Source organism: Balearica regulorum, chromosome 21 (genome assembly GCF_011004875.1).
Source record: "Balearica regulorum gibbericeps isolate bBalReg1 chromosome 21, bBalReg1.pri, whole genome shotgun sequence".
Lineage (NCBI taxonomy): Eukaryota > Metazoa > Chordata > Aves > Gruiformes > Gruidae > Balearica > Balearica regulorum.
In genome coordinates this window covers 7,770,146-7,791,407 of record NC_046204.1, presented here as the reverse complement: position 1 = coordinate 7,791,407, position 21,262 = coordinate 7,770,146, and the positions used below count along the sequence as shown (strand labels likewise).

Here is a 21,262-nt window from a genome sequence, read left to right as displayed (position 1 = left end):
AACGAGGAGGCCGCAGCAAAGCCGGAGGTGGGGTGGGGGGGGGGGGGGTGCGCAGGGCTCGGCGGACCCCCGTGGGGAAATTCATGAGTGAACCGGAGCCCACGGCGGAGGTTGTGATCGAGGTGGGTGTTTCCCCCTTTCCCCCCCCCCCAAAAACGGGAACTGGCGTTGGCTCTCGCGGGAGCAGCCACGGCGGGAGGGAAGGGGGCGGATGCGGTGGGTTTGCGATTGCAAATGGCACTTTTGGCGGCGAGTTCCGCAAGCGCGAGCGGTACTTTGGCGCTCGCCGACGCAAATCTGCAGAGGGTTGGCGATCGCAAACGGGAACCTGCGGCGGGTTTGCGACGGCAGCTGTGAATCCGCAGCGCTCTCGTGGTCGCAGACGCGAGTTTGCGGAGGTTTTGCGACGGCAGACGTAAATTTGCGGCGGTTTCGCGCCGGCGAATAGAAATCTGCGGCGTTTTCGCGATCATAACTGCAAATTTGCGGCGGTTTTGTGATTGCAACTGTAAATCAGCAGCGCTCGTGCGGTTGCAGCTGCAACCCGGCGGCGCTTTTGCGATCGCAACTGCAAATCTGCGGCAGCTTTGAGATCGCAAATATAAATCGGCGGCGGCCTCGCAAGCGCAAATAATTCTGTAGCTGTTCTGCGATTGCAACTGCAAATCCGCAGCGGTTTTGCGACTGCGGCTATAAACCTGCAGCGCTCTCGTGGTCGCAAACACGAGTTCGCAGAGGTTTTGCGATTGCCGACGGTACGTCTGCAGGGGTTTTGCAATTGCGCCTGCAAATTTGCGGCGGTTCCGCGGTGGCAAACGGAAACCTGCGGCGGTTTCGCGATCGTAACTGCAAATTTGTGGCGGTTTTGCGATTGCGGCTGTAATCGAGCCGTGCTCTCGTCAATCGTAGCTGTAAATCTGCAGCACTTTTGCGATCGCGGCTGCAAATCTGCGGCAGCCTTGAGATTGCAACTGCGCATCTGTAGCAGCCTTGCAATCGCAAGCAATCCCGCAGCGGTTTTGTGACGGCAGCTGTAAACCCGCAGCGCTCTTTGCGGTCGCAAACGCGACTTTGGGGCGGTTTTGCGGTTGCAACTATAAATCTGCAGCGGTTTCGCGACGGCAAACGCAAACCCGCGGCGGGGTTTCGCGACGGCAGGCGCGGATCGGGAGCGGGTTTGCGCTTGGAACTGCGAACCTGCAGCGCTCGTGCGATCGCAGAGACAAATCTGCAGCAGTTTTGCCGTAGCGAACGACGTCGCTCAGCAGGTCTGAGCTACGCGACGTTTGCAGCCGGGGGCAGGGGGGGGGAAAAGTTTTTTCGTGGCCTCGGCCGAGCGCGTGGGGATGGCTCAGCCCAGCTCCCTGCGTCGCCGAAGGAACAAAGCGGCTTTTGGCTGCAAAGGGCAACTTGGCTCAGTCCCGGGGCCGGATCCTGATCCCGGGGCTGGATCCCGATCCCGCTGTTTTCCGGAGCTGGCCTGAGCCCCGTCCCCGTCCCGCAGCGGTCGTCGTCGTCGTCGCGGGGGCCATGTCCTCGCTGCTGTCCCTCCAGGAGGAGAACCGCATCCTGCAGCAGGAGCTGTCGCGCGTCGAGGACCTGTTGGCTCAGAGCCGTGCCGAGCGCGATGAGTTGGCCATCAAGTACAACGCCATCAGCGAGCGGGTAGGTCGGCAGCTGGGCTAACCCAAACCCACCCATTTTAACCCCAAAATCAAAGCGATGCAAAGCATAACCTTTGCGTTCCCCGCGCTCCGAGCAGGAGATGCTGCGGCATCTTGCAACATCCCAGCGATGGGAATTTCGGTGCCGTGTCCGGACCTGTCCTGGCTTGCTGGGGCTTGTCCTGCGGGATGCACAAAGCATCTCCCGACCCACCCCCCCCACCCCAATCCCTATTTTATTTGTTCTGCCGCTTTTTGGGAAGCGGGGACCCCCCCACCGGCATCCCTCGCCTTCGCATCCCCTTACCGTGGCAACGGGGGAATTCAAAAGGGCTTTGGGCAGCGGCCAGACGCTGAACGTGGCTCCTGCATGATGGGGAGACCTGAATCGAGGGGCTGCTGGGTTTTGGGGGGGCAGCCCCTCTGTTTGTGGTCGGTTATTTACAGAAAAAAACCCCAAATATCAGGAAAATACCCCAAGGGGAATCGCCACCGCCGAGCCCGAGGGCCCTTTATCCATCAGCCTGGTGCAAACCGGGACGGGGCTTTGCTGAACCCCCAGATTCAAAGTCGGGTTCTTTTTAAAAGCACCCCCAGAATTTCCTATTAACCCCCACCCTGTGCATGCAAAGCATGGGGGATGTAGAATCCTGATTCTACACGGAATATTCGGTGAGACGGCCATGTCTCAGCTTTGGCCGTGTGGGGGTTTGCTGTAGGACCACCCCGAAACGACGGGTTCATCCGGGCTGGGGTGTTGCAAGTGAAACGGGTGGGTGCTGGGTGGGGGGGTTTCATATCCCCGATGGGGCTGGGGGTTGTCCCAGCATCCCCCACCCCCCCAATCCCTTCATCCCAGCTGGAGCAAACCCTGCGGCTGGAGACGGGCGAGCGGGAATCGGCGGAGAGCCGGAGCCTGGCGCAGCACAACATCGACCTGCGGCGGCTGCTGGAGGAGGAACAAGCCGCCTACAAGCGTAAGCTGCAGGCGTACCAGGAGGGCCAGCAGCGCCAAGCCCAGCTGGTCCAGAAGCTCCAAGCCAAGGTAAATCCTTCCCGGGGCCGGGAAGGGGATGTTTTGGGGACCCCCCTTCTTCCCTCCAGCATCACCCGCGCTTGTGTGTCCCGTCCCGTCCCCCCCAAGGTGTTGCAGTATAAGAAGAAATGCGGCGAAGTGGAGCAGCAGCTGCTGGAGAAGGCGACGGAGCTGGAGCAGGAGAGGCTGACGGTGAGGGGTGGTTTTGGGGGGTCCCGCTGCCCCAAACCTCCCCTTCCCCACCCCCTCCCCACCCCCAAAATTGGGGTGACGATGAGCGAGCTGCCGTCCCCGCAGAGCCAGCTGGATGCGAGCGGCTCGCAGCCGGAGGAGGAGAGCAGCAACGAGCTGGAGAACGCCCTGATCCGGCTGGAAGAGGAGCAGCAGAGGTGAGCGGGGATCCCCGGGGGGGGGGGCTGTGGGACCCCCCCCTCAGCGTGATGCTCCACCTGTATCTGACCCCCCCAAAAATCCCAGGAGCAGCAGCCTGGTGCAGGTGAACTCGATGCTGCGGGAGCAGCTGGAACAAGCCAACGTGGCCAACGCGGCGCTGAGCGAGGACATCCGCAAGCTGACGGCCGACTGGGCGAGGGCACGGGACGAGCTGGAGCAGCGAGAGGCGGAGTGGAGGCGCGAGGAGGAGGTTTGGGGGGCGGGGGGGTGACCCTGGAGATGTGGGGGGACCCCGGGATGCGGCTGGGGGGGGGGGGTGTGACAGGGAGAGGGGTGGGAGGGGGAGGGATGCAGGACCACCGGGAGGGATGGGGGGCCGTGGGAGACGTTACGCGGAGAAGAATTTGGGGGTGCGGGGGACGCGGCACATCATGGGGGGGCGATGCGTCCCCCCGTCTCTCTTGTGCAGGGTGGAAGGGAATTGGGGCGAGGGGCTGCCGGGCTGCGGGGGACCGTGGGGGCGATGGGTGCGGACACGGCGGGAGGTCGGTGTCGCACGGAGATTTGGGGACCAAAAGGAACGGGGTGGGTGGGGGTGGGGGGGATGATGCTGCCCGGAGGGCTGGGGGGGCTGCGAGGCGGAGGTGGCTGCGTGCGGAGGGACCCTCGCTGCCGCGGTCTGGCACCCGGCGGGCACCCTGCCTGCACCGACGGCGCTCCGTCCCGCGGACAGTCCTTCAACACCTACTTCAGCAACGAGCACAGCCGGCTCCTCACCCTCTGGAGACAGGCGGTGGCCTTCAGGCGCCACTTCGGGGAGGTGAAAGCCGCCACCGAGAGGTCAGGGGGATCCCTGGGGGGGTGTCCCCGAAAGTCCCCGAGGAGCACCGCGTCCCTAGCGATGGCCGGGTCCAATCCTGCGTCTCCCGAGGCAGGGATTTATCGGAGCTGAGCCACGAGGCGTCGCGCGCAGGCAGGGCTGCCCACGCCGCCTGCCTTCACCTGGCCGCCAACCTGCGCCTGGCCGAGACCCAGGCCGGCGCCGCGCGGGAGAAGCAGGCGATGCGGCTGGCACAGCTGGAGGAACAGCTGGCGGCGCGGGCGCGGGACGCCGACCTGGAGAAAGCCGCCCTCGGCGCCAGGTACCGGGGTTGGGGTTTGGGGGTTTTTTTTTTTTTTTTTTTTAATTTTTTTGGGGTGTTTGGTGCTGCCCGGTGTCTCGCCGCAGGCTGGCGGAGCTGGCGGCGGCCCTGGAGCGCCTGCGGGCCGAGGACGGGGAGAAGGAGCGGGCGGTGCAGGCGCTGACCCTGCAGCTGCAAAACCTGGTGAGCGCGGGGCACCGTCAGGTTTTGGGGCGAGGGCGCGCGCTGGGGCGGGGTGCACGCTGAGCTGCGATGCACCCTGGGGCGCCGTTGCACGATGCACGCCGGGGCAGGACGCGTGCCAAGCCGTGGTATACGTTGGTGTACGACGCGAGTACCAGGGTGGGACGCGTGCCACGGCAGGATGCGCGCTGGGGTGCGGCGTGTGATGCGTGCCAAACCTGGGGGTGCAGTGCACCCCGAGCCACGATGCGTGTACACGGTGCACGACGCACGCTGAGCTGCGACGCACGCCGGGGTGCGATGCACGACGTGCACCGGGGCACGACGCGCGCCGGGGTGCGATGCGGGATGCACGTCAGGGTGTGATGCACGCTGGGGCGTGATGCGTGATGCGCGCTGGGGTGCGATGCGGGATGCGTGCCGGGGTGCGCCGGCCGCCGGCCGTGCCTGACGCCACGCCGATGGGCTCTGCAGGAGGCCTCGCGCGCCCAGGAGCCGTCGCCGGTGGAGGTGGAGGCCTTGCGCTCGGAGGTGGAGCTGCTCCGTCAGACGCTGCAGGATGTCACCCAGGTGCTGGGGCTGCCCGCTCCTCCCCTCCCTGCCTCAGTTTCCCCCTCCCTGCCTCGGTTTCCCCTTGGTGACGCGGGGGGCTGTCTCTCCCCGGCCCCTCGCAGGCGGTGCTGGCAGACGACCCCGAGCACCCGCCGCCACCCCCGGAGTCCCCCCCGTGTCCCCCCGCATCCCCTCGCCGCAGCCTCTCGCCCAGCGCCGCCGCCGCCGCCGTGCACGCCGCTCTGCGCCGCCGCCACCTCCAGCTGCAGGTCAGCACCGGGGGGGACGCAGGATGATGACGATGACGATGATGATGATGATGGTGATGATGAAGGCTGACCCCCGTTGTGTCCCCCCTCCCAGGATGCCCGGGGCCAGGCGGAGGCCAGCCGGGAGGTGGCCGGGAACCTGCGGCGGGAGCTGGAGGACAGCGAGAAGCGGCTGGGGACCCTGGAGCGGCGGCTGGAGGAGCTCAGCGCCGAGGCCGGGGGCTGCCGGCGGGCGCAGGATGAGGCCCTGTGCGAGGTCGCCCGCCTGCGCGCCGAGGCCGAGGTCCTGCGCAGGTACCCGCCGTCCGTCCGTCTGTCCTGAGCCGCGTCCGTCCCTGCGTGGCTGTCCCTGGTCCCTGCGCTTGCGTCCTTGGGTGTCTCTGTCCATCCCCACGTGTCCTTGGGTGTCCCTCTGTCCATCCCCGCGTGTCCTTGGGTGTCCGTCTGTCCATCTCTGCGTGTCCTTGGGTGTCCCTCTGTCCGTCCCTGTGTGTCCTTGCACATCCACCCCCCGTACCCTGGCCAGTCTGTCCGTCTGTCCGTCCCTTTTTATCTTTCCCCGTGCCACCCGGCGTGTCCGTCTGTCCCTGTGCGTCCTGGCCCGTCTGCCTGTCCCCCTGGCCTGTCTGTCCATCCGTCCCTGCACACCCTTCCCTCTCTCTGCATCCATCCCCGGGCGGTTTGGCCTGTCCGTCTGTCCGTCCGCGCGCACAGCCCCGCACACCGTACCCCAGCCGTCCCGTCCGTCTGTCCCTCCCGTCCCTCTGTCCACCCGCCCTCCCCTACGCATTCACCTCTGTCCGTCCGTCCGTCCACGCGCATCCCGGCGCGCCCACCCGTGAGCATCGCCCCGTCCGTCCGTCCACCCGCGTCCGTCCGTCCGTCTGCCCGGCAGGGAGCGGCTGCAGGCGGAGGAGGCGCTGGCGGGGGAGCAGCAGCGGGCGGGTGCCCTGCAGCAGGAGCGGGCGCAGCTGCAACGCCGGGGCGAGGGGCTGGAGGACGCCCGGGACGAGGCCGCCCGCGTCGCCGAGGCCGCCCGCCAGCAGCTGGAGCGCAGGTGGGGGGGGACACGGGTGGGTGCTGCGAGAGGATAGTGGGTGCTGTGAGATGACAGTGGGTGCTGTGAGATGACAGTGGGTGCTGCAGCATCTCCTCCCCCCCCCAAGTGGGTGCTGCAAAGTCACAGTGGGTCCCCTGCAGCCTGTCCCCATATCTGGGTGCTGCCCACTTGCTCCCCCCTGCCAAATTGGGTGCTGCATCCCCCCCCACCCCCCGTGGGTGCTGCAAAATCTCAGTGGGTCCCTTAAATCCCCCCCCCAAAGGGAGTCCCCTGAAGGCCCCCCAAGGTGGGTGCTGCCACCCCTGCAATGGGTGGGATGCAAAACTTCCGTGGGTGCTGCCCCCCGCCCCCCCCGAGCGGGTTGGGTACCCCTCCCCTCCAAATGTGGGTGCTGCAGAATAGCGGGTGCTGCAACCCCTGCCCCGAGTGGGTGCTGCAACCCCCCCGTTCCCACGGGTGCCCCCCGTGGGTGCCGGCAGCCAGCAGCAGGTGGAGGAGCTGGAGGCGCAGCGTGCGGGGGCGCAGCGGGAGCTGCTGGAGGCGCGGGAGGCGCTGAGCCGGGCGGTGCTGGAGGCCGAGGTGGCGCGGGGCGAGCGGGAGGCGCTGGCCGAGGCGCTGGGCAAGGTGGGTCCCCCCATTCCTCCCCCTGCAGTGGGTGCACCCCTCCCGTGCAGTGGGTGCAGCCCCATGCAGTGGGTGCGATCCTGTACAGTGGGTGCAGTCCTGTACAGTGGGTGCCATCCCGTATGGTGGGTGCCATCCCGTACGGTGGGTGCCATCCCGTGCAGTGGGTGCAGCCCCGTGCCGCAGGCTTCCGCCCCCCCGTGCAGCGGGTGCACCCCTCGTGCAGCAACTTTACCTTCCCATATGCACCGGGTGCAACCCCTGCACTGGGTGCCCCCCCATGCACTGGGTGCCCCTACACACTGGGTGTCCCCATGCAGCGGGTGCCCCCCATGCACTGGGTGCCCCTCTACATGCCGCATGCCCCTACACACTGGGTGCCCCTCATACAGCGGGTGCCCCCCTACACGCCAGGTGCCCCCCATGCAGCGGGTGCCCCCCTACACGCCGCATGCCCCTACGTACTGGGTGCCCCCATGCAGCAGGTGCCCCCCATGCACTGGGTGCCCCCCTACATGCTGGGTGCCCCTACACACTGGGTGTCCCCATACAGCGGGTGCCCCCCTACATGCCAGGTGCCCCCCTACATGCCAGGTGCCCCCCATGCAGCAGGTGCCCCCCATACAGGGGGTGCCCCCCTACACACCGCATGCCCCTACACACTGGGTGCCCCTCATACAGCGGGTGCCCCCCTACACGCCGCGTGCCCCTATGTACTGGGTGCCCCTACATACCGGGTGTCCCCATGCAGCAGGTGCCCCCCATGCACTGGGTGCCCCTACACACTGGGTGCCCCCCATGCACTGGGTGCCCCCCTACATGCCAGGTGCCCCCCATGCAGCAGGTGCCCCCCTACATGCCAGGTGCCCCTATGTACTGGGTGCCCCCCTACACACTGGGTGCCCCCATGCAGCAGGTGCCCCCCATGCACTGGGTGCCCCCCTACATGCTGGGTGCCCCTACACACTGGGTGTCCCCATACAGCGGGTGCCCCCCTACATGCCGCATGCCCCTACACACTGGGTGTCCCCAGCACCCCGCAGCGTGGGGCCGACTCTCGCCTCCCCCGGGGCACCCCGCAGGCGCAGGGGAGCTGCGGGGAGCTGGCGGCGGCGCAGCGGGCGGCGCAGGCGGAGGAGGCCCGGCTGCGGGACGCCCTGGCCAAGACGAGCGAGCTGGCGGGCGGGCTGGCGCGGGAGAAGACGGAGCTGAGCCGGACCTTGGCCCGGCTGGAAGAGGAGCGGGAGAAGGGCCGCATCCGGACGCGGGAGCTGGGACGGGAGCTGGCGCTGCTGCGGGGGCGGCTGGAGCGGGGACGATGGGCCGGGGCGGCCGAGCGGCAGGGCCTGGAGCGGGCACGCAGGGCGGCCGAGGAGGGCTGCCGGGGGCTGCGGGCCGAGCTGCGGGTGCTGCGGGGTCAGCACCTGCGCCTGCGCCAGCACCTGGGCCAGGTGGGTGCTGGGGGGGCTGGGAGCAGGCAGGGGGTAACTGGGAGGGGTGGGGAGGGGGCAGGGGATAACTGGGAGGGGGCAGGGGGTAACTGGGAGGGGTGGGGAGGGTGCACAGGGTAACTGGGAGGGGGCAGGGGGTAACTGGGAGGGGGCACAGGGCAACTGGGAGGGGTGGGAAGGGTGCATGGGGCAACTGGGAGGATGCAGGGGTGACAGGGATGATGCAGGGGGTAACTGGGAGGATGCTGGGGTGACTGGGAGGATGCAGGGGTGACTGGGAGGATGCAGGGGGTAACTGGGAGGATGCTGGGGTGACTAGGAGGATGCAGGGGGTAACTGGGAGGATGCTGGGTTAACTGGGAGGATGCTGGGGTAACTGGGAGGATGCAGGGGGTGACTGGGAGGATGCTGGGTTAACTGGGAGGATGCTGGGGTGACTGGGAGGATGCTGGGGTGACTGGGAGGATGCTGGATTAACTGGGAGGATGCTGGGGTGACTGGGAGGATGCAGGGGGTAACTGGGAGGATGCTGGGGTGACTAGGAGGATGCAGGGGGTAACTGGGAGGATGCTGGGTTAACTGGGAGGATGCAGGGGTAACTGGGAGGATGCAGGGGGTGACTGGGAGGATGCAGGGGGTAACTGGGAGGATGCTGAGGTAACTGGGAGGATGCAGGGGTGACTGGGAGGATGCTGGGGTAACTGGGAGGATGCTGGGGTGACTGGGAGGATGCTGAGGTAACTGGGAGGATGCAGGGGTGACTGGGAGGATGCTGGGGTAACTGGGAGGATGCTGGGGTGACTGGGAGGATGCAGGGGGTAACTGGGAGGATGCTGAGGTAACTGGGAGGATGCTGGGGTGACTGAGTGGGGATGCCGCCCTGGCAGGCGGTGCAGGAGCAGAGCGCGGCGGGCGAGGCGCTGGCGGCGGCGCGGGGGGAGCAGGAGCGGCTGCGGGGGGAGCTGCTGCGGCTCAGCCGGGCCCGCGAGGGGCTGGCCAAGGAGGGGGCCAGCCTGGCCGTCCAGCTCGCCGCCGCCCAGCGCCACGGCCAGGATCGGGCCCAGGAGGCGGCTGGGCTCAGGTGGGTGCTGCGGGGGTGCGAGGGCGTCTCCCAGCCCCAGCCCGGGTTTCGGCAGCGTCCCGGCGGTGTTTGGGCAGGACGGAGAAGGAGGGACTGGAGAGCAGCGTGTTCCAGCTGCAGCAGCAGCTCACCCGCCTCGACGCCCGCAACCAGCAGCTGGAGGCCGAAGGCCGGACCCTGCTCCAGGCCAAGGAGGCGCTGGAGGGTGAGGGATCCCGGCACATCACCCCCCTCCGTCCGCATCCCCATCCATCCTCATCCTCATCTCCATCCATCAATCTTTATGCCTCCCCATCACCTTCCCCATCCATCCTCATCTTCACCCTCATCCCCATCCATCCCCATCGTCATCCCTATCCATCACTAGTCCTCTTCATCCTCATCTTCATTGTCGTCTGCATCCTTGTCCGTCCCTGTCTTCATCATCACCCCCATCCATCCCCATCTTCATCCTCATCCCCATCCATTCCCATCCTCATCCCCATCTTCATCTTCATCCCCATCCATCCCCATCGTCATCCTCATCCCCATCTTCATCCTCATCCCCATCTTCATCCTCATCCCCATCCATCCCCATCGTCATCCCTATCCATCACTAGTCCTCTTCATCCTCATCTTCATTGTCATCTTCATCCTTGTCTGTCCCTGTCTTCATCATCACCCCTATCCATCCTCATCTTCATCCCCATCCTCATCCCCATCCCCATCCCCATCCTCATCCCCATCCCCATCCTCATCCCCATCTTCATCCTCATCCCCATCTTCATCCTCATCCCCATCTATCCCCATCCATCCTCATCTTCATCCCCACCCATCACTATTCCTCTTCATTCTCTTCCTCATCCTCATCCAAATCTTCATCCTCATCCTCACCCACCCACAACAGGGTCACAACAAACCCTCCGCCACCGTGTCCCATCCCCTGTCCCTGCTCCTGTCACTTAACCCCCCCCCCCCCACTGTCGGGGGGTCCCCGCTGACCGGGGTGGGGGTGTGTGGGGGGGTTGGTGTCCCCGCAGCGGAGCTGGGCGCCGCGCGGCTGGAGCGGGAGCGGGAGCAGGAGGCGCGGCGGCAGGCGGTGGCGGCGGCAGAGACGGCGGCGGTGACGGTGGCCCTGCAGAGCGCCCGCGACGCGCACCGGGACGAGCTCGACCGCCTGCAGCGCGAGAAGGTGGGCACGGGGGGGGGGGAGGATGCTGGTTTCTGGGGTGCAGGGCTGAGTTTTGGGGTGCGATGTTGGTTTTTGGGATGCGATGTTGAGTTTTGGGGTGCGATGTTGGTTTTTGGGGTGCGATGTTGGTTTTTTGGGTGCGATGTTGGTTTTTGGGATGCGATGTTGAGTTTTGGGATGCGATGTTGGTTTTTGGGATGCGGTGCTGTTTTTTTCAGGTGCGATGCTGATTTTTGGGTTACAATGCTGATTTCTGGGGTGCAGCCCTGCTTTTTGGGATGCAGGGCTGAGTTTTGTGACGCAACGTTGATTTTTGGGGTGCGATGCTGATTTTTGGGGGGAGCAGGAGGAGCTGGAGGCCGAGCAGGGCCGGCTGGCGCGGGAGCAGGAGGAGCTGGTGGCCGAGCTGGCGGCGACGCGGCGGCAGCGTGAGAGCGAGAAGCAGCAGGTGGGTGGCCCCGATGTCCCCCCCACACACACCCCGGTCCCAGCTCCGGTGTCCCCCCCCTTGGGCTGAGCCGTGTCCCCCCCCCAGGCGCTGGCACTGCAGGAGGAGGAGAGGGCGGCGCTGGCGGAGACGCTGGGGGGGCTGCAGCGGAGCCTGGCCGAGGCCACCGCCGAGCTCGAGCAGCAGCGGCGAGAGGTCACCGGCCATCAAGAGAAGGAGCAGGTGGGGGGGGGCGGTCCTGGGACCCCCCCAGAATGGCACAGAGCCCCACGTGTCCCCCACTGCAAGCCCCCGTGCTGGGGTGCCCCCTCTCATTGATCCCCCCCCCCCGTGCCCGGGTGTCCCCTGTGTGTGTGTCCCCCCCCACCCCATGCCTGGGCACCCCCTATGCCCCCCCCCATTGCAAACCCCTATTCCTGGGCACCCCCCCATTGCAAACCCCCGTGCCTGACGGTTCCCCCCCGCCCCATCGCTGCAAGCACCCCAATGCCTAGGCACCCCCAAACTGCCACCCGCACTGCCCGAGGCTCACCCCCTTATGCCCCCCCTACACCTCCCCCGCTTGCAGCACCCCTCAATGCCCCCCCCCCTTTCTTGCCGCCCCCCCCATCTCCCCATCGCGACCCCCTGGCGACGGGGATGCCCCCAGCGTCCTCACCCCCACCCCTGCACCGTCCCCATTGCGACCCCCCACCCCGCCGGGACCGCTGGGGGGGGGTGGGGGTGTTTGGGGGGGCTCAGGGCTGCACACCACCCCCCCCCCCCACCCTGTGCCCCGCAGACCCTGGCTGCGGAGCTGCGCAACCTGCGGGCGCAGGCGGCCGAGGCGGCAGCGGCCCACGAGCGGGAGGCGAAGGTTCTTCGTGAGCAAGCGACGGCGGCGGCCAAGCAGCGGGACGGTGCCCTGCGGGAGGTGACCGTGTCCCCCTCCGCCATATTCCCCGCACCCCTTCCCACCCCTCCAACCACCAAAACATCCCCCCCCCCCCCCCCAACCCCCCAACTAAACTCGACGCCAGCCCGGTTGCAGGCGGAGGAGGCGCGGGCGCAGCTGCGGGCGGTGGCGGAGGCGCGGGCGGCAGGACGGCGGGAGCTGCTGGAAGCGCAACGGGAGGCCCGGGAGAGCCGGGAGGGTCGGGATGCGCAGCGGCGGCAGGTGCAGGAGGCACGTCGGGCCCTGGGAGACGAGGCCAGGGAGAAGGAAACCCTGCGGCGTTCCAACGAGGAGCTGCGGGCAGCGCTGCGGCGTGCCGAGGGCGAGCGCATCAGGTGAGGGTCGGGGTCCGGGGAATGCGCCGGAACGGGGCGCTGGGGACAAAGGGGGTGCTCGAGGTGGGGCTCGCCTGGGGTGATGGAGCACCTGGGAGGGGGGTGCTTGGGGTCAGGGGGTGCTCGGGGTGATGGCTGGGGTCAGGGGGGTGCTCAGGGTCAGGGGGTGCTCAGGGTCAGGGGGAGCTCGGGGTGATGGCTGGGGTCAGGGGGTGCTCGGGGTCAGGGGGTGCTCGGGGTGATGGCTGGGGTCGGGGGGGTGCTTGGGGTGATGGCTGGGGTCAGGGGGGTGCTCAGGGTCAGGGGGTGCTCAGGGTCAGGGGGTGCTCGGGGTGATGGTTGGGGTGATGGTTGGGGTCAGGGGGGTGCTCAGGGTCAGGGGGTGCTCAGGGTGATGCTCGGGGTCAGGGAGGTGCTCAGGACAAGGGGATGCTCAAGTTAGGAGACAGAGGGGGTGGTGGGACACCTGGGAGGGTCATGCTCGGGGTCAGGGTCATGCTCAGGGTCAGGGTCATGCTCGGGGTCGGGGTGATGCTCGGGACACAGGGATGGAAGTTTGGGGATGGGGGGATGCACTGGAGCAGGGTGCCTGGGACAGGGGGATGCCTGAGGTGCTTGGGATGGGGCAGTGCCTGGGGGGGGTGCTGGGGGGCAGAGGAGGTGTTTGGGGTGACAGTGCTCGGGGGGGAGAGGGGGGGCTGCCCTGATGGGGCGATGCTGGGGAGGGGGTGCCCGAGATGATGGGAGGGCGCTCGGGGACAGGGAGGTGCCGGGGATGAGGATGGCTCGGGGCGGGATGCTCGGGCCAGGGCGATGCTCCGGGTGATGCTGGGGATGAGGAGACGCTCGGGGCCAAGGCGATGCCCCTGGGTGGGGGGTGCCAGGGCGATGCCCCTGGGTGGGGGGTGCCAGCCCCGTCCCCCCCCCCGCAGCCTGAAGCGCGCCAGCGAGGAGAAGGAGCAGCGGCTGGCGCTGGTGGAGGACGGGCGGGCGGCGGCGGACCGGGAGGTGATGGAGCTGCGGGCAAACCTGCGGGAGCTGGAACGCGCCCGCCTCGACGCCCGCCGCGAGCTGCAGGAGCTGCGCCGGCAGGTGAGGAGGAGGATGGCGGGGACAGCCCCCCCCCCCCCCCCATTCCATTCGGGGTGACGCCAAGCCGCCCCCGTCTCCTTCTTGGGCAGGTGAAGGACCTGGACAGCGAGAACAGCAAGAGGAGCAAGGAGGTGGGCGAGCTGCAGGCGCGCGTGACGCTGGAGGAGCAGCGGGAGGAGGAGAGCCGCCGCGAAGCCTTCGGCCTCAGGCAGAAGGTGGCGGAGAGCGAGGCCGGCACGGAGGCCGCCAGGAAGCAGGTGGGGGGGTTCCCCGGGGTCCCCAGCGCCCCATTGCCCGGTGCACCCTGCAGCGTCCCTGGCACCCCGTGCCCTGCGTATCCGGGTGTCCCTGTCCCCTCGCTCGCTGCCTGTTGTCCCCTCCCCCCCGTTGTCCCCAAGCAGCCCCATCGCCCCATAACCAGTATCCGGCGTCCCTGCGTGTCCCTGCTACTCCGATGCTTGATGCCGCGTCCCTGGGCACCCCTGTGACCCCCTGCGTCCCTGGGGGTCCTTTGCATCCCCGACTGCTCCATCCCTTGCACCCCCGTTGTTCCCTTGCTCTGAGCCTGGGGTCCCTGGGTGTCCCCATCACCCCACCCCTCTGTCCCCTGCATCCCTGGGGTCCCCCACACCCCACTGCTCCATCCTCTGCATCCCTGGGGGTCCCCATGCCGCCCTGCCCCATCCCTGGGGATCCCCCATCACCCCATTCCCTGTATCTCCACCACCCTGTGCTTCATCCCTTGCACCCCATCACCCTGTTGCTGTGTCCCTGCATCCCTGGGGTCCCCCATCACCCCATTACTCCATCCCTTGGGGTCCCATCACCCCATTACTTCATCCCTGGGGGTCCCATCACCCCATTACTCCATCCCCTGCATCTCCATCACTCTGTGCTCCATCCCTTGCACCCCATCACCCCATTACTCCATCCCTGGGGTCCCCCATCACCCCATTACTCCATCCCTTGCACCCCATCACCCCATTACTCCATCCCCTGCATCCCCACCACCCCGTCCCTCCGCACCCTGCACCCCAACCCTCCCCATCACCCCCCTTCCAGCTCCAGGACTTGCAGCGGCGGCTCTTGGAGGTGGAAGGCGAATTCCGGCAGCGGGAGAAGGACCTGGCCCGCAGCTTGGAGGAGGCTCGCGGCAACGAGAAGAAGCTGCTGGCCGATGCCCGCAACCTGCAGCTGAAGGTGGAAGCGGCGCGGGGCGAAGCGGCCGAGCTGAGCCTACGCCTGAGCGCGGCCGAGGGTCGGGCGCAGGGGCTGGAAGCCGAGCTGGCCCGTGGCGAGGCGCTGCGCCGGGCTGCCGAAACCCGCCTGGGAGGCATCCAGTCCGCCCTACGCCGTACCATGGGCATCGGCCGGGCACGGGCCGGCTCCCCGGGCAAGGGTGAGAGTCCCTGGGGACCCCCGGTGCCCCTCGCCTTGCGTAGGGGAAGGGGGTGCGTCCCGCTGCGGCGCAGCCTGCTGAGGTGCTCCGTTCCCTGCGCCCCCGGAGTCCCCCATATCCTGTTGCTCCAGCCCTTGCGCCCCCAGCACCTCATTGCTCTGTCCCTTGCGTCCCTGGGGTCCCCCACACCTCATTGCTCTGTCCCCTGTGTCCCTGGGGTCTCCCACACCTCATTCCTCCATCCCCTGCATCCCTGGGGTCCCCCATACCCCACTTCTCCATCCCCTGCATCCCTGGGGTCCCCCATACCCCACTGCCCCATCCTCTGCTTCCCTGGGGTTCCCCATCACCCCATTCCCTGTATCTCCACCACCCTGTGCATCATCCCTTGCACCCCATCACCCTGTTGCTGTGTCCCTGCATCCCTGGGGTCCCCCATACCCCACTGCTCCATCCCTGGGGGTCTCCCATACCCCATAATTCCATTTTTTGTTTCCTTGGGGGTCCCCATACCCCCCTGCCCCATCCCTGGGGTCCCCCATCACCCCATTCCTTGTATCTCCACCACCCTGTGCTTCATCCCTTGCACCCCATCACCCTGTTGCTGTGTCCCTGCATCCTTGGGGTCCCCCATATCCCTTTGCTCCATCCCTGGGGGTCCCCCATACCCCGTCTCTCCATCTTTTACATCCCTGGGGTCCCCCATATCCCACGGGTGCATCCCACTGCGGCTTGCGGTCCTCCCTGGGGCGCTGCGCCCCGTTGTCCCCGTGCCACCCTGCTTCTCCCCGCACAGGTGGGGGACTTGGGGGGTCGGGGAGCCCCAGCTCATCCCCGGACTCCGATGCGGCCGCCGAGCCCGAGGCGGTGCGGGCAGCCCTGCGGGATTTCCTGCGCGAGCTGCAGGACGCGCAGCGGGAGCGGGTACGGACCCCCCCTTTCCCCTCCCTTCCCCATCATCCCCAAAAAGCCCCTTTCTCACCCCGTTTTCTCGCCCCAGGAGGAGCTGCGGGTGCAGGTGGGCAGCCTGGGCCGGCGGCTGGCGGAGGCGGAGGAGGAGCGGGACAACGCCGGTGCCCGGGCGCAGCAGCTCCAGAAGCTGGTGGCTGAGCGTGAGGAAGGTGATGGGGTTGATGGGTTTGGTTTTTTTTGGGGAGGTATCCTCCCCCAAAATCGTGGGGTTCAGGGTGATTTGTCCCGTGCTGGAGCCTCGCCAGTGAGCGGGAGCTTTTGGGGAAACTGAGGCACAGCGGGGGTGACGATGCTGCGGGATGCTCGGTGGGATTTTCCCCATGCACAGCCCCAAAATCCTGGTAAAACTGGTAAAGCCTCTCGTGTGAACCCCAGGAACCCCAATACCCCCCCCCGCGTGCCCAGTAAACCCGGTAAAACTACTCCTGCATCCTCTTTAAACCCCAGTAAAACTGGTAAAAGTCCCCATACGTTGTCCATAAACCCCAATAAAACTGGTAACCCCCCCATGGATCCCCTATAAATCCCAGTAAAACTGGTAACCACCCTGTGCACACCTCATAATCCCCAGTAAAACTGGTGAAACCCCCCCCGGATCCTCTGTAAACTCAGTAAAACTGGTGAAAAACCCCCTGGATCCCCTGTAATCCCAGTGAAACTGGTGAAACCCCCCCCCCGGATCCCCTGTAAACCCAGTAAAACTGGTGAAAAACCCCTGGATCCCCCATAAACCCAGTGAAATTGGTGAAAACCCCCCTGGATCCCCTGTAATCCCAGTAAAACTGGTGAAAACCCCCCCCCGGATCCCCTGTAAACCCAGTAAACCTGGTGAAAACCCCCCTGGATCCCCCATAAACCCAGTAAAACTGGTGAAACCTCCCCCTGGATCCCCTGTAAACCCAGTAAAACTGGTGAAACCCCCCCCTGGATCCCCCATAAACCCAGTAAAACTGGTGAAACCCCCCCCGGATCCCCTGTAAACCCAGTAAAACTGGTGAAAACCTCCATGCATCTCCTGTAGAACTGGTGAAAGCCTCCACGCATCCCCAGTAAAACTGGTAAACCCCCTGTGCTGACCCCAGAAATCCCAGTAAGACCGATAAAGCCCCCATAAACGCCCCCAACCCCGCAGACCCCGTTAACCCTGGTGACGTTGGGGTGGCTCCGGCAGGTCGTGGCGGCGGGGAGCTGAGCAGCACCCAGGCTACGCTGCTGCTGCAAGAGGAGACGCTGCGACGGAGCGAGCGGGAGCGACAGGCGTTGCGGGAGAAGGTGACGGCGCTGGAACGGAGCCTGCACGCTGCCGAGGGCGAGCGTCGAGCCGTCCAGGTGGGTATCGCCATGGGGTTTGGGGTGGGGGGGGGGGGCCGGATCCTGCCCCGATTCCCATCCCCGGTTGTTCCGTGGTACCTCGCAGGAGAGGATGAGCGCGGCGCGAGCCGGCGAGGCTGAGCTGGAGGATGCCAAGAGGCGACTGGAAGCGGCGGAGAGCCGGAGCACGCGCCTGGAGCTGCAGCAGCGGGTGCTGGAGGGCGAGTTGCAAAGGGCACGGTTGGCCCTGGGCGAGCGGCAAGCGGAGGCGCGGGCGACGCAAGACCGCGCCGAGCTGCTCCAGAAACAGGTGAACGGCGCAAATTCCTCTAACTCCCCCTTGCATGGGTTTGTTTTTCACGATGATATCGATTTTTTGCTATCGTTTTGGGCTTTAGCTAGCGGACAGCGAGCAGCGCGCCGGCGCTTTGCAGCTGGCGATGGAGCGGTTGAGCGCGGCGTTGGCGGAGAGCGGCTCGAAGGACGACGCGTCGAGCGTGACGGCGTCGGCCGATGGCACCGTGGTCCACGAGCGGCTGCTGCAGCTCCAAAGCGCCCTGGCCGCCGGCGAGCTCGACCGTCGGGCGCTGCAGGTGGGAGCCGAGCACCCTAGGGTGGGGTGACACCGGGTTGGCCTTTGTTTTGGGGGGGGGGTGTCACCGTGGGTGTCCGTGTGCTCGCGTGTCCCCATCCCAGGAGGGGCTGGAGGTGGCACGGCGGGCGCTGGCGGAGGCGCGGGAGGAGAAGGGAGCGCTGCGGGAGCAGCTGCGGGGGCTGCGGGAGGAGCAGGGGGTCCTGCGGCGCAGCAAGGAGGAGCTGGAGGCGCAGGTCCGGCAGCAGCAGGAGGTGAGGGTGGGTGGGCGCACCCCACGCCGGCGAGAGGGGGGTGGCGGGGGTCCCCACATTCCTTTGCTCCCAGGTGTACCTTTGCTCGTCCCATGCAGCATCTTTTGCTCCCACGCAGCACCCTATTGCCCCCCCAGCAGCACCCTATTGCCCCTGTGCAACCTCCCAGCACCCTATTGCCCCCCCAGCACCCTATTTCCCCCATACAGCCCCCCGCACCCTCTTCCCCTACCCTGCAGCTCCCTGTTGCCCCCCCCAGCACCCTATTGCCCCCCCACAGCTCTCTGCACCCTCTTGCACCCCCCTGTACCCTATTTCCCCCATACAGCCCCCCTGCACCCTTTTCCCCCCCCAGCACCCTCTTGCCCCCCCCCCAGCACCTTGTTACCCCCATGCAGCCCCTCTGCACCTTCTTGCCCCTCCCCAGCACCCTATTGCCCCCGTACAGCCCCCCTGCACCCTCTTCCCCTACCCTGCAGCACCCTCTTGCCCCCCCAGCACCCTCTTGCCCCCGTACAGCCCCTCTGCACCCTCTTGCCCCCCCCCCCCCAGCACCCTATTACCCCCACGCAGCACCCTCCACACCTTCACCCCCCTCATCCAGCATCCTTCTCCCCCCCCCGCACCTCGCAGCACCCTGCAGACCCCCGTATAGCCCCAGCACCCTCCGGACCCCCCCTGCAACCCCATGCCTGGGGCGGGGGGGGTGGGGGGTGGCGGGGGGGGCCGTGACTGACACCCACCCCCCCACCCTTCCCGGCGCAGGCGCTGCGGCAGCGGCAGGAGGAGCGCAGGGGGCTGCAGGAACGGGTGGGCACCCTGCAGCACGCCCTGACCCGCACGCAGGGCGAGAAGCGGGAGGCCGAGCGCGTCGCCATGCGCCTCGAGAAGGACAAGGGCGCCCTGAAGAAAACCCTGGACAAGGTGAGACCGCGGGTGGCACCCTTGGGTGCTCCTGGGGCTAGAGCATCACGCCCGTGGGGGACGCTAAACGCATCCCCGGTGCCAGCACGGGCAGGACTTGCAGCTCTCCTGGGCCAGAACTGGGTGCAAATTAAATATAAAGCCCTAAAACCAGCTTAGTAATAGTGAATTGTTATTTTCCAAGCGTAAAATATACTTTTTATATATATATATATATATATATATGTTGCGTGCTGCTCCACTCTGCATAGAGTCTATATGCACTTAAAATATATCTATTTTTTTATACAGGCATATATTTTTTATGCAAAACATGTTTGTTTTGTTTTTTTTTCTCTGCTATATTTTCTATTTAATATGAAGGTGGAGCGGGAGAAGCTGCAGACGCAGGAGGACTCGCTGCGGCTCTCGGCGGAGAAGGGCCGGCTGGATCGGTCGCTGGGCACGGCCGAGCGGGAGCTGGCGGAGGCGCAGCAACGCATCCTGCTGCTGCAGGTGGGGTGGGTGCAGGTGGTGGGTGCACCCTTGGGTGCTGCCCGCCTGCTTGATGCACCCGTTGATGCAGCAGGATGGTGCTGGGCTCTGCTGGGGATTCATCCCAGCTTGGAGGGATGCTGGGGGTTTGCACCGGGATGGTGCTGGGCTGGTTTTTACGGCTCAGGTCAGGGAAGATGCTGGTGCTGGGATGGTGCTGGGCTCCTTGTAGGGCTCATCCCAGTTTGGGAAGATGCTGGTGCTGGTACTGGGGTGGTGCTGGGCTCGTTTCTGGGCTTGGCCCAGTCCGCAGTTGCTGGGGGGATGCTGGCGCTTGCACCAGGATGGTGCTGGGCTCCTTTTGGGGTGCTTTGCAGCTTGGGGAGACGCCAGCGCTTACACCAGGATGGTGCTGGGCTCCTTTTGGGGTGCTTTGCAGCTTGGGGAGACGCCAGCGCTTACACCAGGATGGTGCTGGGCTCCTTTTGGGGTGCTTTGCAGCTTGGGGAGACGCTGGCGCTTGCACCAGGATGGTGCTGGGCTCCTGTTTGGGCCTCATCCATCCCAGTTTGGGAAGATGCTGGTGCTGGTATTGGGACGGTGCTGGACTCATCCCAGTTTGTAGGGCTGCCGGTGCTTCCACGGGGAGGGTGCTGGGCTCTATTTTGGGGGCTCCTCCCCACTTGGGGCCCAATGTCGGGGTGACGAGCCCCCCTCCTTGCCCCCCCCCCCAGGCGCAGGTGTCGGCGCTGGAGCACCCGCCTGCACCCAGCCCCGCGCCGGAGCTGCGGCGGGAGTTGGATCGCCTGCGCGTCGCCCAGCTCCAAGCCCAGCGGACGCTGGAGACCCGCGAGCGCGTCCACCGTCACCGCGTCCGCGGCCTGGAGGAGCAGGTGGGGGGACGGGGACACCCAGGGATGGGGCAGGGGGGACCCCCCCCACCCCCCCCGGAGGGGGTGACACAGGGGTCCCCGCTCCCTCTGCCCCCCTCCTCATTGCAGATCGCGCTGCTGAAGGGGCAGGAGCTCCGCCGACACCCCACCAGCATTTAGGGCCCCCCCCGCCCCGGCAACGCCCGCAGAGACCGGCACAACTCATCTCACGGGTGAGGGGGGAGCCGTCCCCATGCTCACAGAAACCCACCAATTTTCGGCTCATCGTCCCCTTTCCTCAAGAAAAAAGCCGCACTTTACCGCCGAGACGCCGCCGCTCGTGGATTTTTGATACAAGTTGGGGCCCGATGGGTGGTTTTTCCCTTTTTTCTACCGCAGTTTTTAACAAAAAGTTTGGAAATCCTCCTTATTTTTTAGCCCCAGGACGGCTCTGTCTCGGCCCCGGCCAAGACCCCCGATTTATGCCCCCCCCAATACACGATGCTCCTCCAGCCCTCGCAAGTCCTGACCCTCAGCGTATCCTAATTCCCCTCTTTTTCTAACAAAAACCCCCAACTCTGGTGATTTGGGGATTATTTTTTATTATTTTTTTTTTAGCGAATAGCGGGATATTTTCTATCGCTATTTTTGGAGTTGGAGGTTTTTACTGATGCTACGGGCAGCCCGAGGTTGGGGGGGTGTCGGGGGGGTGAACCAAGCCGAAACCCACCTGCCTGGAGGTGGTGGCTTGGAGCGGGGACCCCCCCCACCTTAATCCTGGCGCTATTAAATGTGGATAAACCCAAATTTGCAGCCCACGAGGGTTTGGTTTTTTTTTTGGGGGGGGTGGGTGGCATTTTGGGGGTGCCCAAATGGGTATTTGTTGGGATACCGGGGTTGATTCAGGTCCCTTAATAGCAATAATGGCAATAATAGCAATAATGGCGATAATAGCAGTAATAGCAGTAATAGCATTAATAGCATTAGTAGCAGTAATAGCAGTAATAGCATTAATAGCAGTAATAGCAG

At 65.9% G+C, this 21,262-nt stretch overlaps 1 protein-coding gene across 1 annotated transcript; it reads left to right on the top strand.

Annotated features, from left to right (window-relative positions):
- The first annotated feature begins 1,316 nt into the window (after positions 1–1,316).
- On the top strand, positions 1,317–21,261 carry CROCC (ciliary rootlet coiled-coil, rootletin). The gene is made up of 34 exons (XM_075773117.1): positions 1,317–1,665; positions 2,524–2,709; positions 2,809–2,892; positions 2,998–3,089; positions 3,178–3,343; positions 3,827–3,933; positions 4,029–4,235; positions 4,322–4,418; positions 4,893–4,988; positions 5,093–5,239; positions 5,334–5,533; positions 6,135–6,296; positions 6,779–6,923; positions 8,006–8,374; positions 9,262–9,455; positions 9,533–9,660; positions 10,475–10,626; positions 10,973–11,074; positions 11,162–11,296; positions 11,856–11,987; positions 12,105–12,343; positions 13,276–13,435; positions 13,525–13,692; positions 14,498–14,834; positions 15,631–15,758; positions 15,835–15,955; positions 16,978–17,135; positions 17,224–17,427; positions 17,516–17,710; positions 17,814–17,963; positions 18,729–18,887; positions 19,251–19,382; positions 20,096–20,254; positions 20,363–21,261. Exons 1-34 carry the CDS (start codon positions 1,531–1,533, stop codon positions 20,411–20,413), a joined length of 5,397 nt encoding a protein of 1,798 aa, XP_075629232.1. The 5' UTR covers positions 1,317–1,530; the 3' UTR covers positions 20,414–21,261.
- The last annotated feature ends 1 nt before the right edge of the window (position 21,262 follows it).

Bases quoted from the DNA above. Each gene is read 5' to 3' on its own strand.
- CROCC (XM_075773117.1), top strand. From the start codon at position 1,531: ATGTCCTCGCTGCTGTCCCTCCAGGAGGAGAACCGCATCCTGCAGCAG. The intron at 3,090-3,177 runs GTGAGCGGGGAT...CAAAAATCCCAG, and splicing joins CTGGAAGAGGAGCAGCAGAG to GAGCAGCAGCCTGGTGCAGG. The intron at 20,255-20,362 runs GTGGGGGGACGG...TCCTCATTGCAG, and splicing joins TCCGCGGCCTGGAGGAGCAG to ATCGCGCTGCTGAAGGGGCA.